The sequence below is a fragment of the Fundulus heteroclitus genome, chromosome 17 (genome assembly GCF_011125445.2).
Source record: "Fundulus heteroclitus isolate FHET01 chromosome 17, MU-UCD_Fhet_4.1, whole genome shotgun sequence".
Lineage (NCBI taxonomy): Eukaryota > Metazoa > Chordata > Actinopteri > Cyprinodontiformes > Fundulidae > Fundulus > Fundulus heteroclitus.
The window spans coordinates 10,155,085-10,170,849 of NC_046377.1; the positions used below are offsets into that span (position 1 = coordinate 10,155,085).

The 15,765-nt window shown below is 39.0% G+C and overlaps 1 protein-coding gene across 1 annotated transcript in view; it reads left to right on the plus strand.

Moving 5' to 3' along the window:
• Positions 1-15,765, plus strand: part of grm8a (glutamate receptor, metabotropic 8a) — a 354,028-nt gene that overhangs the window by 293,417 nt on the left and 44,846 nt on the right. The window contains exons 9-10 of the mRNA XM_021320621.2: positions 12,254-12,393; positions 15,575-15,721. Of these exons, the coding sequence (XP_021176296.2) occupies positions 12,254-12,393; positions 15,575-15,721 (287 nt within the window). The remainder of the gene's footprint in view (positions 1-12,253; positions 12,394-15,574; positions 15,722-15,765) is intronic.

The window sequence follows — 15,765 nt, forward strand, 5'->3', positions numbered from 1 at the left end:
GTGAGGATGAGGAGGCTTTGAACAGGAGGAGAGAGGAGGGGGAGGCACCTGGTTGTGGAAGACGGGAGGCTTGCCGATAGTTTTACAGCAATTGTTAAAAACTAAGAATAAATGAAAAAAGACAAATTTCAGATGTAAAACCCAAAATGAAAACAATTTGACAGGAGGATAAAAAGAATAGCAGTAAAAGCAGTGGTGGCTGGATTTAAGCAGCTGCTCAGATTCCGTTTCCTCCTCCGCTGGAGAAAGCTGCGAGAATGCCAGCGTCTCTGTGACTTGAATTCAGGCTTCATTATCACATTTCATCTGTCATTTCATATTCTCTTTCGGCGTTGCTTTAGCTGTCTTTGTCGCTCTCCCCTATTAGCGCCATGGATGCACAGCACACAGATGGGAGCCTGTTGGCACAAAGTCAGAACACACGCACAGGCCCATGTTTTATTAATGCGTGCTGCAGAGGATCCTCCTCGCTATAAACATTTAGTCGCCTTGAAAACTTGCTGTTCGCTCTTTGAGTTTCTGAACCGAATGTGGCTTAAGGCTTTTGAAGCCCTTCTGCTTGTTCTTCTCCTAAGCTGTCACCCCATCCTACCCCCTTTTTTTAAACTTTTTTTCTTTTTAACTGTATGTCTTGCTCCTGTACCAGGAGGATATGTAATGCCTAACATGCTCTTTGTCCCAGAGGTCCTCAACTCCCATCTGCCTAGATGTTCTACGTTGTGCCTTTTAGATTTTCTTTTATTATATATATTGTTCCAAAATATTCAGATTTTGTTTTTTTGTCTTTGTGCAATGTTTGTTGTATTTGTGTATTGCTTTTGTCTTTAAATAAGGTTCCTGCAGTCTGGTTAGTAAAAGACGGGGGTTTGATTTAAGTATTTTGCTGGTCTGGATAAGTATGGAAAAACAAAATGCAGTATAGAAAAAATATTTATTTCCTGACTTAAACTATCTACAGTCCTTCCTTGTTTCCTTATCCTACCTCTATTCCTTCACTGTAACCTTCTTAGTTTTTATTCTCACTTGTCTTACCTGTTTTTTTCTCCCTTTTTCCCTCTTTGTATCATGCATTACTCCTGTCCTTGTGTCCTTGCTTTCTTTCTGTCATTGTGCCATCCCTGTTATCTTCCAAGCTTGTATCTCTCTTTGCCCTTCCTCCTTCCATCTTTCCATCCTTTTTTTCTTAGTTTTTGGCTGTCCTTCCCTCTTTTTTGTTCGACTTGATTAAGTCTACCCTCCTGGACCCAAGCGAAAGAACCCTTGGGCTTAAACTGTGTAAGCATAAAGGCTATTAAGAAGAGACTAACATTTAAAAAGCGTGTTTGTTTTTTAAACAAACAATCAAATAGTTTTTCAAAACTGATCGTGGTTAAAAACCAATCTAATTGTGTTGCTTTCAATTGATCTCTAACTTTGCTTTCTACTGAGATAAACAGTTAAAGGAGATATAAGTAAGATATTTACTGTATAATCAACCTAAATTATTATCATTTGTCAACCGGGATGGAAGTAACGTTCCCTATAAACGATCGGTCCTCTTAATCAACAATGTATTTGTCACGTTTTTCTCCTTTCAAACCTAGAGGTACGGTCCGGTACTACTTCGGTTCAGAGTCTAGCCCGATTGTGTTTAAAACGCTTACACACAATCGACCAAAGAACTGTTCAAAAATAATAAAAAACAGATTCCATATAAAATATGACCTGCATCAGGACACAAGGAGCTAATGGATGCTAGATTCTTCTTTCTTCAGCTAATGGTTTACTAAGTAGAATTATATGTCATGATATACCAGTAATATGTTTTTCTTTCTGTCTTTTTTTTGTTTTTTTGGAGGAAATGTTTGTTGAAAAACTAATGCTCCATGTACTCCACATGGGGATTATAAGTTCAGTTCTGAGTTTTTAATTGGCGAATTATGAATAAGGATTAATGCAGTTATTGTCTGTATGAGCTGAACTTTGAGCATTAATTTGTGACATCAAGTCAATGAGATTTGTAGAGCAAGTTAAAGTGTAAAGTATATGAAGTTCAAAAACTATTTTAAGTGGCAATACATACAGATCACAAAAATATGAATACATTAAAAAGGTAAGGGCTAATTATTGTATTTTTAGGTGTTGCTGTCTTGTTTTACCATTTTTGTTTTACTTTGTTGATCTTTATGATTAGGTATTCTGTTGGCTTCATACTGAAAGCATTTGGTGCAATTAAGTCATTTCCTTTATTCTACACTGCAACAACATTACTTTAGACGTTTTTTGAACTGCTTAATTTTAACCTTACAATACAGGGCATCTCTCATTTGTTATTAGTGATTCAGTTTCGTCATAGAAGAAAAGGGTCGGGACCTATCAGCCTTCTGCATATCTTGAGAGCGTTACAAGTCTTAAGATATTCAATTGTGATTACCCAAAGGGAAATCTTGATTCTGTGCAGAAGCTTCAGAGCTGTGCCTCTGGCAGGCAGGGATCAGCATCTTGCTTGGAACTACTGTCTCAGTAAAGCTTTTGTTGTTAGCATGCCTTGCTGCTTGCTCAGAGAAAACGTGAGGAATTAACATAAACCAACCACAGGAATATGCTAGCTTGCACATTTGAGCAAACGTTTTAGCCTTTTAACAGTGGAGGTTTAATTTCCATCTATTAAATTGATTCCTGGAGAATTATTTAACAGGCTGATGTTATGCTAGTTTAAAGCTAAGGCATGATGTATTCACCATCTTCTTCCCTTTGGCTTTTGAAATTGTTTGCTTCAACATAGCAGCCCTCCAGCTCGCTCTAGGTTGCGCAGGATAGACATATTTGAGAAATGAAACATCACAATGAAAAACAATTGTGTTTACTCTAACAAATAAGCATATACCTACACATACACACACACACACACACACACACACACACACACACACACACACACACACACATATATATATATATATATATATATATATATATATATATAAATATCTGTGGTTGTAAAGAGGTAAAAAAAAGTCTATGCAGATGTTTTTTGTGTAATCAGGCACCAGTGCTTTCAAGCAATGTTTTCTGCATTGCAGCATCTTCCTTTGCATAATATGTATCAGTCCAGGGTGAGGTGGAGGTGTGTTGCCAGGGCGACAGGTGAATCATTTGTTTTTCAAGGTTATGCCAACTTAAGCAGTTTGTTGTAAAAATGCACTAGTTGATTCAGAAGTCACAACACACTGACAATAAAAGGATTCTTGTGGGACTATTTCTTGCCTATTCATCCTGCAGAATTGTATTTAACGTTGTACTATTCAGTATGTGTGTCCATGTAAAGCAACAGCCGATTCACTGAATAAATTTTAGCCTATGGTTAAACAAAAAGTCTATTGCCCTTATCTGAGTTAACAGAGTCACAGAAATAATCCATATTCTTAAACAGTGCCTTGCAACAGTATCCATACCCATTAACTTCTTTGACCACCTCAAGGTAGTGCATAATTGTTAGGTGAATGAAAAATGATACACCAATTTCAACAGTTTTTACAGACAGACGTGTGGGATCCGTTTATTATTCAGAACCTGTATTTCTCACACCTCTAAACAAACTGTAGTAAAACAAAATGTCCTCAAAGGTCAGCTTTTATTATGTTCACCTGTGTGTGATTTAATCTTGGTATAAATCCAGCTGTTCTGTGAAGGTCTCACATATTTGTTAGAGAACAGTGAGGAAAACAGCATCATGGTGCCAAGTGATACAGCAGACAGATCAGGAATAAAGTTTGTGGAAAGGTTTAAAAGAGGCTTTGGTCATAAAACACCGTTCCAAGTTTTCAACATCTTCCTGTTCAATCAGTAATTGTAAACTGAGAGCATTTCACGGCTGCAGACCTGACCTAAATCAACGCTACACATCACCTTGAAAAAACAATGATGTAACCTTTGTGCTTCGGGGAGGACTTTAGATGGAACCATACAGGGGAATCCAGGAATAAAATCTGGTGAAGGTTTGAGATGAGGATGGCGGTTCAGTTTTCAGCAGGAAAGCAGTAAACGTGCCTGCAAGATGAATTCTTGCAGTGTTTGTGCAGCGTTCATTACCACATGAGAATCCACTGTGTACCACTCAGGCTTCGATCGTTAGTGTCTGAACCAAAAACGGTTCGGGCCAATCACATTGCAGTATGGAGATACAAGGCGGGACATACCGGTGCAACGAAAGCAAGAGCAGTTGAGCTCACAGCCGAACCAACATACCCACGGCAGCTCAGGAGGACACTGGGTGTCGCTTCGCCTAATAAGCACAGAGAGTTCTGCTGAAATTCCTTCCTTTCCCCAAACAGATTCAAATGGAGCAGTCCCAGATTGATCATGTGCAGAACTTGAGTGCTACACATTATCAATCTGGCTGGCCTGGTTAGGAAAGTGGCCCTAAACATCTAACCAGAGCTACAATGGAGTGGTTTAGATCAAGGTGCCGTCATGTGCAGCACAAAACCTCAAACACTTATTAACAGCAACTAATTCTTCTGTGATGCAGGCAACCTGACTGATAAATTTTAATTGAACCAGATAAAAGGGCACATACCTACGCACTGGAAAATCTATTTTATATAGACTTCATGTCATTCACAAAGAAACCTTTGTTGTACAGGAAATTTCAATAAAGTCTCACTCATATTGTTCATTTCTTGAAGGGAAAACATGCATGTCGATCTTTCATCTGGGAATTTTTTTTTTAATAACTCTTCAGTCAAAATCCAATAATCCATGAGCTTGCAAGGATAATCAATCCTTGCAAACCTAACTTCTGTGTGCTGTCTACTGACAGCGTCTTGAGCATGTGCCGTGATTTGAGATGTTCATTATTTAAACAAACGTTGATGGGCCGGCCCCAATTTCAGGGCCCCTCGAGGATTTAGCCTACTGAGCATGTCAGTACTCTAGCAAAAACCTAGATACTGATACATAAATGTTTTGGTAACTAAATCAGTCTTTATACAAAATTACTCTATATTAATCTTGTTCCACTGATTCTTTTGAGCAAGGAAAGAACTCCAGAGTGACTTTTGGTGGGCCAGGCCTCACTGGCCCCAAATGCCAAAACGTCACAGTACATGCGTTAGAAAGCCCCAGTTGATTTCAACCTCTTAGATTTTTATTTGCAAAAAAAATTGGAAAACCGTGTATTAATTTCCTCCCACATCATAATTATGAATTACTTTCAGTTTGGTCTGCAGAAAAAACAATCCCAGTTGGACACGTCAAAGTTCCAGATGTGTGAATCATTTTGTGTGGTATTGTTTTCCTTCTGAGATGTCTTTCAAAAACATCTTTGACTCTCATATATTGCTTGAGAAAAACATTTACATTTACTACCAAATATGAACAGTTAACATGTATAACAATGGAGATAACCTAATTTGTTTTTTTTTCCTATAGCTACACTAATAAATCTAATCCATATACATAAATGTCTGGGCTCTGTTTGTTGGAGTGATCTCATATTAGTCTATTTTTATTATTCCCCACTCTTTTTCCCTCTCAAGGAAAATCTCCCTTTTGTTGACCAGAACACTGAAGAGATTCTCATTTCCACCAGTATATGGCAAAATAAGCTTTGAAAGTTGAGTGGCAGACTGGTCCTTCAGCCCCTGAGGGCAGAAACAATAACTCAACCCACTTGAACAGGGTTTCCCTTTTTTCTGACAGAGGAAAATCACATAAACATGGCATGCAGTCACTGGAAGCAGGTGTTAATGTGTGCTGCTCTTTTATGTTGTTACATGATGTAAACTAAATATAGCAATGCATGGAGGTATCCCTTTATGTTTTTGTCATGCAGAGCCTGGTGTTGTAATTTTATTGTATTGTAAATTATTGCGCATGTGTCAGCCATAGCGTCATGAAAAGTAATTAGCTAAATTTACAGCATTTCTCCTGCGCTCATTCACATACATCTGAGTTAGGCATCTAGTTAGCCCCTGAAGCAGTTATACGGACCAGTCACTTCAAAAAATATTGCAGTTAAATCCACAAATAGAGCAGCACTGAGTCCAATTTCTCAAGAAGCTTGCCATAGTTTCCACAGGAGCTTTTACCAACATTGATGTAAAATGTATTTAAGGGCAAATATGTTATTTTTGTAACATCAATTAACATCAACATTAATATAACATCATTATATTTTTTGTGTGGAATGTTGACAAAATGAGGATGAACTAAAATTCAATTCAATTAAAAGGCTGATGTTAGTATTACAGTGGTTGAATTGTATACAGGTGCCGGCTATATAATTAGAATTTCATGAAAAATAGATTTGTTTTCAGTAGTTCCATTAAAAAACTGAAATATTGTATTATATGCATTCACTGTACACAGACTGATATAGTTCAAGTGTTTATTTATTTAAATTCAGAAAATTAGAATATTGTGAAAAAGGTCCAGTATTGAAGTCACCTGGTGCCATTTAACCTGGTGTTATTTAACTCAAAATACCCACAAAGGCCTTTAAATGGTCTCTCAGTCTAGTTCTGTAGGAGACACTATCATGGGGAAGACCGCTGATTTGACAGCCGTCCAAAAGACGACCATTGACACCTTGCACAAGGAGGGCGAGACACAAAATGTCATTGCTAAGGAGGCTGACTTTTCACAGAGCTCTGTGTCCCAGCACAAGACTAGAGAGGCAAAGGGAATCAAAAGATAATAGGGATGACCATACCCTGGAGAGGATTTTGAAACGAAATCCATTATAAAATGTGGGGGAGATTCACAAAGAGTGGACTGCAGCTGGAGTCAGAGCTTCATGAACCACCACGCACCGTGTATGCAAGACATGGTTTCAGCTGTCGCGTTCCTTGCGTCAAGCCACTCTTGAACAAGAGACATCATCAGAAGCGTCTCACCTGAGCTAAAGGCTAAAAGGACTGGACAGCTGTTTAGCGGCGGCACAGTGCCTCAAACGCCTTCACTTCTCCTCTGCTCCAGTCAGGCTCTGTTCCACGCACGGCGGCAGAGTGAACATTTTAACTCATGAACAAGTGCTACAGAGCCGACCAGCAGACTGAGCAGCAGACATCTGAAAAACTTGTCCCATAAAGCTCGACCAATGAAAACAGAAGCACCACAGAATGTTTTTGACTCAGCAGTCACAAATCGAAAAGCCTCGTCCCTATTAAACCTCCCAGTTTGGCCCTCGCATTTATCAGAGAGATGCCTGGTACTGTGGGTCTAGCCTGTCATGCCATTCTTTCACAAACGCAGAGCATTGCCTGTCAATCATGGACTCTATGAGCAACGTTAAATAGGTCCACATTTGTGAAGTGGCACTGAAAAGTTGAGATAAAAAAGGAAAGCCCTCTATGAAAATGCAGGAATGCACTTAAACATTTGTACTGAAGATGAACTTAAGCTATTACACACAGTTTTAAGTTATAACATTCATTAAACTAGTCCTAGAGAGCACTGTAGCGGTTGGTTATTAGCTTGATGTAAATTTACACAAAACATCATTAAAACAACATTGATCTTCCCTATTAATGATGTACTATGGAACGATGACAGAGCAAAACGAGACAAACATTGTTTAAAAACTTAGTTGCATTTTCTAGGGCCGACGCACTAATGTTATCTGGGAAGCTAATAGCGCTATGCAAGCGGACTTTCAATGCAAATTTTAGGCTCTATTTGGTCATAATGAGCGGACCGGGAAACACAAATATTAATGTCCCATCTATGTATGAAATCCTTATGGAAATAAAGTTTGTTATAATCGTAAATCACACTCAAACACATCAGCAAAGCTTAGTTTCGAGAAGGCTAGTGATAGCTAGCTCCGTTAGCTTGGCCTAATTCGGTCAAACTTTGAAACAAAACTGTAAAAACACAATAAAAGCAAACAATTCTAATCTTTTCCTGTCCTCAATGTCCGTTCGATCGATTTGGGGTGGTCCGGTTGGAAGGAGTTTTGTCAGAGTGAAGCTTTTTGTCTTGTCTTGGCAACAAGGCAGCAGGGATTAAAGCAGTTCGGGCAGGCTGGTCTGAATCCCGGCCTGGGATCAAAAGGGTCCTTCCTGGATCTCTGGTGGTCTGCGTTCAGCCTGTGAAGGGGGGTCACAGCGTGGGGGTCTCTGCACTCCTGCAGGATAGTGGCTCTGATCCTAGGTCAGCTTTCTCCTACACATCTTAGACAGACCACCGCTTATTTGATTTTGATGTTAGTTTCACAGAAAACAAACTTTACTCAGCTTGGTTGACCCTTCAGATTCTCCGAGCCCCATGTGGCCCACATGGGTGGCTTGTCTCCCCAGTGTAGAACTCCTCTCTCCTCCAGGGTCCACAGCTAAAGAGGGAGATAAATCCGAGAGGGCTTGGTACATAGTAGTGTTGGCACCCCCTGGTGTGATGGGCAGTCTCCTGGGGGCCTACCCCCAGGAGACCCCAGGAGACTCCCTCAGTGGCTTTAACAGTCTGACTTTATCCTCTACGGCTGATTGCACAACAGCCGGATATGCTAAAAATGCTGGAGAGTGAGAAGATTATAGTGTAGCAGAAAATAGCCGGCTTCTTCAGAGGGAACTCATTGAGTGAACAATAGGTTTATGTTAGGGTTATGTTAAGTTATTTTGTTGCAAGGTTTCAGCAATGTGCCAGTTTTAGTAATGAGCAAGTAATTTGGCTTTTTATTAGCAAAAATCAAATATTGGTTTCATAAATGCATATTCTGCTAAAGTCTAAAAACATTTACATGAAAAATTAAAGTGTTCTCATCCCTTAGAATGTTTATAACTACATAGATGGCGGTGCACCCAATGGAACCCTGTTGCATCCGCATTTTTGGCACGAAAGGTGACAAACTTATCTTTACACGTTTTACTTTTCTGTCTTCTATATGAAGATGTGTTGTCGGTGCAGGAGGAGTTTAAAACAAGCAAAGACAACCATAGATCATTCTTCTTGCCGTTTTCTGTTGAATTGGACCATCCATACTCTTTGCCCAGCGACAGGAAAGATAAAGCAACCAAGAGAAATGATCTAATAGCCCAAAAAAGCGACTTCACATTCAAAAACAAGCCCAGTATTGTTCCACAAATGTCACCTTCTTTCATGGTGTATCTATATTATGTAGACTAATAGTAGCTTGTACAGGAACAAAAAGTTGGAGATTCAGTTTTAGTTGCATTTATATTTTTCTGTATCCCATTGCAACAGCTGAACACATTTTTGTTCACTCTCTTGCTTATGAATTTTTTTTCTCTTGGTTTTGTGTACATTTACCTTTGTTTCAAGTTGAAATGCCAGAAAGCAGCCTATGAGGGGAGCTCTTCCGTTCCTGCCTCCCTACTTACAGATTCATAAGCAGGGGAACAAACTAGTTCTGGAATATGACTGCAGTTCAAACTCCTCTGAGCTCTCTAAGCAAAAGAGAAAATCTAAAATAAAAATCAGCCCTTCCAATAAAACGTGTATAAAAAAGACCCTTTATTGTCTTTATTTACAACCATCTTATAGGTTTGCAGAGAGTAGTCCAAAAAAAGAGAAGGTATCCAGTGAGTGACTATTGTGTGGCTGAAAATGACTTGGAAATATCAGAGAAAAATGGGCACACTGTTTCAAGATTAAAGAAAGGCAACAGAAGCTCAACTAAAAACATTTCACTGTCATGGAATGTCAAATACCAACTCTGAACGCACAACACATGGAACCTTGAAACAGGTGGCATAAATAAGACCACACCGGATGTCACTCCTTACAGTAAATGTGAAATTCGGGCTAAAAGCTTATCAAAATTGGACATTAACGGATTGAAAAAAACATTATCTGATCTTTGAACTCTTCTTTTTAGCTTCAACATTAAGATAGCAGGGTCAAAATTAGCAGTAAACATAAAAGTATATATCTGTCTTGCTTGGATCAACTGTTCAGGCTGGTGGTGGTGTAATGGTGTAGGAAATAATTTCTTGACATACTTTAGGCCCCCTGGTGCCAATCTACCATGTTTACATTCCTCAGCATCACTAAATACTGTTGCTGACCATGTTGTGACCACAGTGTACTAATTGTCTGATGGCTGCTTCCAGTAGGATAATGCACCATGTCATATAGTCCAGTTTACCCCAAACTGGTGTCTTGAGCATGAGAATAAGTACACTGTACTCTAGTTACCTGCAGGGTAAGCAGTTCTAAATAGAACACAGCATCTTTAGGATGTGGTGGAACGGTAGAGTTGAACAATCTGCAGCAACTATGCAATTCTATCATGAACCAAACTCTGTCATGTTCAACCTGGTAGGTGTATTTAATAAAATAAAGCCTTCTTCCAGCACCAATATCTATTCACAATTTGCAAAATGAATAATGTAGTTGACTGCTTTCTTCCTGGCCTAGGTTTTCAGGGGGACCATATTTTTTTCCTTCACTTTGCTGTAATTCATCTTTGGTGTCACATATTCATGCCGGGGAAGGGCCTGAGGAATAAGAACATTGATCCTTAATCAGAAGTTAAGAAATATGTTTAAGGCAGGAAATTAAAGAAGGAGGGATAAGAGACACTGCAGTTGGGCCCTAACTCTTCCAGCAACGGCACTTATTTATAATGTATGGCATCCTTCAAAGCTTGAGACGTCTGCTTTTGTCTCACTATCGATTCAGTCTCGCTCCATTCATCTTCTGTACACCCTCTCAATAAGTTTCATTATCTTTCTGCCTTATTCTCTCTTTCGCCCAATATTAGCATATATCTCGTAATTTCTTCTGAAATTGAGAGACCATCTCTGTTTATTATTTTCTTCATTTGCAGCTGGTTTGCTGTCTGCCTTTAATTATTTCTCTCCCCACTTTTTCAGCTTCTATCTTATTCATCTGTTTCTAGCATGTTCTTTTTTGCATGGATTTATTTCCCATTTTTCTGGTGTTGTGTTTCCAGTTAATCTGACACTCTGGAACTATTTCAGTCTTGGTTTTGTCACTTTCTAGCCTCGCACTGTTTGCATTTAAACTTCACCCGCTTTGTTAAATGACTTATTGCTGACAAGTGAAATTTCCATAATGGTATACTTTCTTCTCAGGCATGCCCGAATCTGATTTCTTTTATTCTATTCCACATTCAACAATAAAATTTGATTGTGCACTGCATTAAAAAAATGGAAAGGCAGCAAGCACAACAGAAATAGGATGATAAAAGGGTTGTGTTAAGCCTTATTGGAGGGGAGAAAACCGAACCTGAAAGGGAATCTAAACGTACCCATGCGTGCACACATCCAATCTACAAAACACCAAGGCACATACAGGTACAATGCATTTTAGAGTGAAAACTAGAGGTTATTATGCCTTTGCTGTCATAGCTCATAAACATGCTGCCGCAGGAAATATGACTATGAATCTATATAGACAACTTGTGTGTTAGCTGTGCGGTTTGTTCTTCCTGTGGTAGTGCTGTAAGTGATTTCATTTCCATAATACATTATATTCAGTAAACAGTCAAACACCAATAGTGTAAAAGAAATACACAAGCTGTTTAAACACAGAAATGCCAATGTTTGAATCAACATTACCCTTCGATGCAAAGTGGTGTCTCAAATGTAATTTCCGTGTGTGTGTGTGTGTGTGTGTGTGTGTTGGTGTTGATTGTATATGCCATTTCACTGGACTCCAGCGTGTCACTCGATGCACTGCAAATTGCAGGTAAACTGGTGCAAGTGCACAAAAGGTTATCATCAGATAGCCAGAAATGTTGTGCATCTGAGAAACATCTCGCCACACTTAATTTTAAAGTATTTTTTTGGGCTGGAAAGAAGCTGCAATCAATATGTGGTTCATTAAAGTGAGCATGATGCATCGCTGGCTAGATTTTAAATGAAGATTTTGCTATAACTGAAACGTAGAGTTTTTGTAACCAAATCAATAAATCTTGCAGATTAGTTTTTCTGTGTGAGATACAGTCACTGTGTTCAAGCAAACTGTAGATTAGCTACAAAACACAGATATTTAACAAAAGTGAGTAAAATATCAGATACAAAAGACAATATAAAAACATTAAAGTTTGTATAATTTATTCATGCCTGCTTATTTACCTGACTTTTTGTCATGGAAGATGTTTACTTTGCCACACATGAGCATATCAAGAATAAATAACCCTGGCTCTGCTGTTTGTTTTCAGGAAACACAGCTCAACAATGTCATTTAGGAGTATATTTTATTTAAGGGATGGAAAAAGAGAGCCTTCTAATAAAACATATGAACCTCTTTTATTTCTAATCTGTTGTCTTTCCTCTTATTACAGGAAGTGCTGGTACACCGGTAATGTTCAATGAGAATGGAGATGCTCCGGGAAGATATGACATCTTCCAGTACCAGATTACCAACAGATCCACTGCTGAGTACAGAGTTATCGGCTCTTGGACCAACAAATTACATCTAAAGGTGAGATTTTCTACATTTGTTCTCAGCACATGGGTCTGAATATCCCCCATTGGAACCAATTGCAGATAATAAAGTTAAGTGAAAGCTGTGAAGATCAAGAGAAAAGTATTAAAATGGTCTCCTTTCCTTAACGTTATTTTTTTTTTCCAAAAATATCCAGCACCTTGTCTTCCTACCTATTGTTTTACATTCCAACCTGTAATTTCCTTTTCAATCTAATGTTATGTGATCTGTACAAAATAGTTTAAATTGAAGTGAAATTTTTAAAATATATAAAAATTATTTAATAACTAAACACTGAAAATTATTTACCTTCGAAAATCACATAATGAGAGAAATGGAGTTCACCTGTGTGCAATCTAAGTGTCACATGATCTGTCAGTATAAACTCGCCTATTCTGAAAGGCCCCAGAGGCTGCAACACCATTAACCAAGGGGTGTCACACCATGCAGACCAAGAAGCTGTCCAAAATAAGTTGGGGCCAAAGTAAGCACAGAGTAATAATTATTTTCTAAAGAAGTCAATTTAAAACTGCTAAAGTTATCACGCTGAATCTTCATGCTTCATGTATTCACACCCAAACTGCATCACTTGTAGTATATGTTGGAAAAAAAAAACTACTTTGTCCGGTGTTAAAACTTCTTTATAGAGATCCAACAAACCGAGCTAGCACACCTTCCATGTAGATGTTTCTCGGGTTTTGTCTTGGTGGGAACGTTTGGAGTGATCCTGATGGCACAAGAGAGTGTTGGTGTGCATCTATTCAAAGACTTCTTTAGGTTGGAGTTCCAGACTGACTGAGTCACTCCAGTATTTTGTACACGTGATTTTGAAAGCTACTGCAATTTCTTCTTAGTAGTTTTTCAGGGGGTCCATCTATTTTGTTTGGTAATGAGGATACAATTATTGCTTTTATGAAGAAAAAAATTGCCTGTCTAAAAGCTTCTGAAAATGTGAAAGTGTTTTTACCCAAACTGGACAGAAATTTGGCAGTACTTTACACTGTAATTCTGTGACCATGATGTATGAATATCTGAATAGGAACATATGTCAAATGCTTGGACATGCTGGAGTGTTATTAATCCACCCAGGGTTTCATTAGGAAAGCTAGATGACGGATGAGAAGACTAAGAGACACAAAATGCTTCCTGGCTGGTAGATGGTCTGGCACACAAAAAGTGAATAAGAGACTGTTGCAAGACGACGTCTCAGCTGTGCACATTTTTATAACTCTGTGACCAGATGTACAGTGTTGTAGCTAAAGCTTAAGTAAAGTGGTCATACTCTGAAGTTGAAATTTCAATATGAAATAAAGTGAGATTTGATTTGGGAAAGTGTGAGATTTTTCACCCACCCTTCAAAACTTAGACATTGTAATTGTTAATCATTAGGTCTATAATAATTGTGTGTTACCATAATTTAAAGCCCTGATAATCCAAATGTAGAGCCCCTCATAAAACATACAATGATGTTATATAATTCAAATGAAATACAAGAACTTGCAATAAAGAGCCCTCACAGCTTTTGGAAAGAAGCTGTTTTTAAGTGTATTATTTTATTTTTATTTAATGTTTCTGAAGGGTTTGAGGTGGGTCAAGCATCGCATTGCTGGGTGGGTGGGATCTGTGGCAATGCGGTCTTGGCCCTTTTCTGGACTCATGATGCATAAACCATGTCCAGATCTTGTAGATGGCATCCCACTATCCCCTTTGCTATCCTCACCACCCATGCTAAATATTTCCTCTCCTTTGCACACTGTTACAGTGAGACACAAAAGCTTTCTATTGTTGCCTTATGCTGCTTTGACAGTCGAAGTGTGCAAAGACGCTATTTAAGGTCTTGGGGAGAACTGGGTCATTGCTGAGCTGCTAGTCGCTATGTTTATAGTCTGTGATGGTCCTGATGCCTCTCCACATTTTTGTGGGTTGTAGAACAGATTGTTGTTGTTGCTAGCTAAATGCTGCATCCCAGTCAACCTGTCTACCAATGGTTTCTGGTTAGGAAACGCTCTTTGTGGGTAGGACAGCGTCAGTGGAGAAGTGAATATAGGACAACACAGATTATGTGTGATCCTCTAGATCAGCTCCCTCTTTACACACACATCCCAATCTGTGTGTTTTAAGCAGTCCTGCAAAGCTGAGCAGGGTTCTTCAGTCCAAACCTGAACAGTACTGATCACAAGTCTAGTTCTGCAGATCAGTGGTTTGTACACAGGGATCAGGATTCGTTCAACGGGATCTCTAAATCACTCCTAGCACTCCTGAACCTGTTTATGCCGCAAGCAGATCTAGTATAACTGTAGGATGATCAATAGATGGATGTATGGCTATCTAGTGTTAAAAGGTGTTACAAAAGTGGACAATGCCTTTTATAAGTCCTTGGTATCAGGAAGTGCATTATTTGTTTCTATCAAAAATTAAGGTTATTTAATTGTTGTTGTGTTGTTTTTTTCATGTTTTATATTAACACAGATTTCTAAATAATGACCAGGGAAAAAAGATATTTGTAATCAATATTTTGTCTCTTTGAAAGCTCTGTGTGTACTTTTACATTGGTGTCACCAACAACCCGAGGGTACTTTTTAAAATCACCAGTAGAAGAATGGACTCAACCAGCTCGCTTTCTGTTCTATGTGTACTTTTGTGCTTGTAATGGCCCACCTTATTACACACTCAAGGCAATCAATGGACCTTTGGGAATCAATGTACTAATAGACATTTTCCTCGAACCCATGCAAGTAGAACAACAAATTAGAGAACACATGGAAGCACAGACAAACCAGACAGACAGAGAGCTCAGGGATTCACTGTAATGCCAGTTTGACACTAGTACAAATACAATGCACACATGGATCAGCATATGCATACATACACAAACACAGGGGGAAATACAGATGGCTTATTTGTGCTAGTTCTGATTGCTGGCTTCCAGAGAAGCTGGTTTTATCTGCTTGGAAGCTCTCCCGAATGCAGTCAGGGGGTCTGCTCATACTAATTCCCCTACTAGGCCGCCTCCAGATACAGTAGCCACAGGTACGCACGAGGTTAAAGCACTGTTAACAGTCTAATGTGAGCTATGTTGACTTTTATGCTACAATATTTCCCCTGAGGAGATTGAGAAGGGGTTAAATTGTGTGTTTGTTTACAAAGCTAATTCATGTTGCATATGTGCTTTTCTTAGATGGATGCAATGCGTTGGAAGACGGGTGACCCATCCCTGCCAGCCTCTGTGTGCAGTTTGCCTTGTCGTACGGGTCAAAGAAAGAAGGTGGTGAAAGGAGTGCCTTGCTGCTGGCACTGCGAAAGCTGTGAGGGATACCACTATCAGGTAGAGAAAACCACCAGCTTTCAAGCTGTAGTAGTTTGATCCAA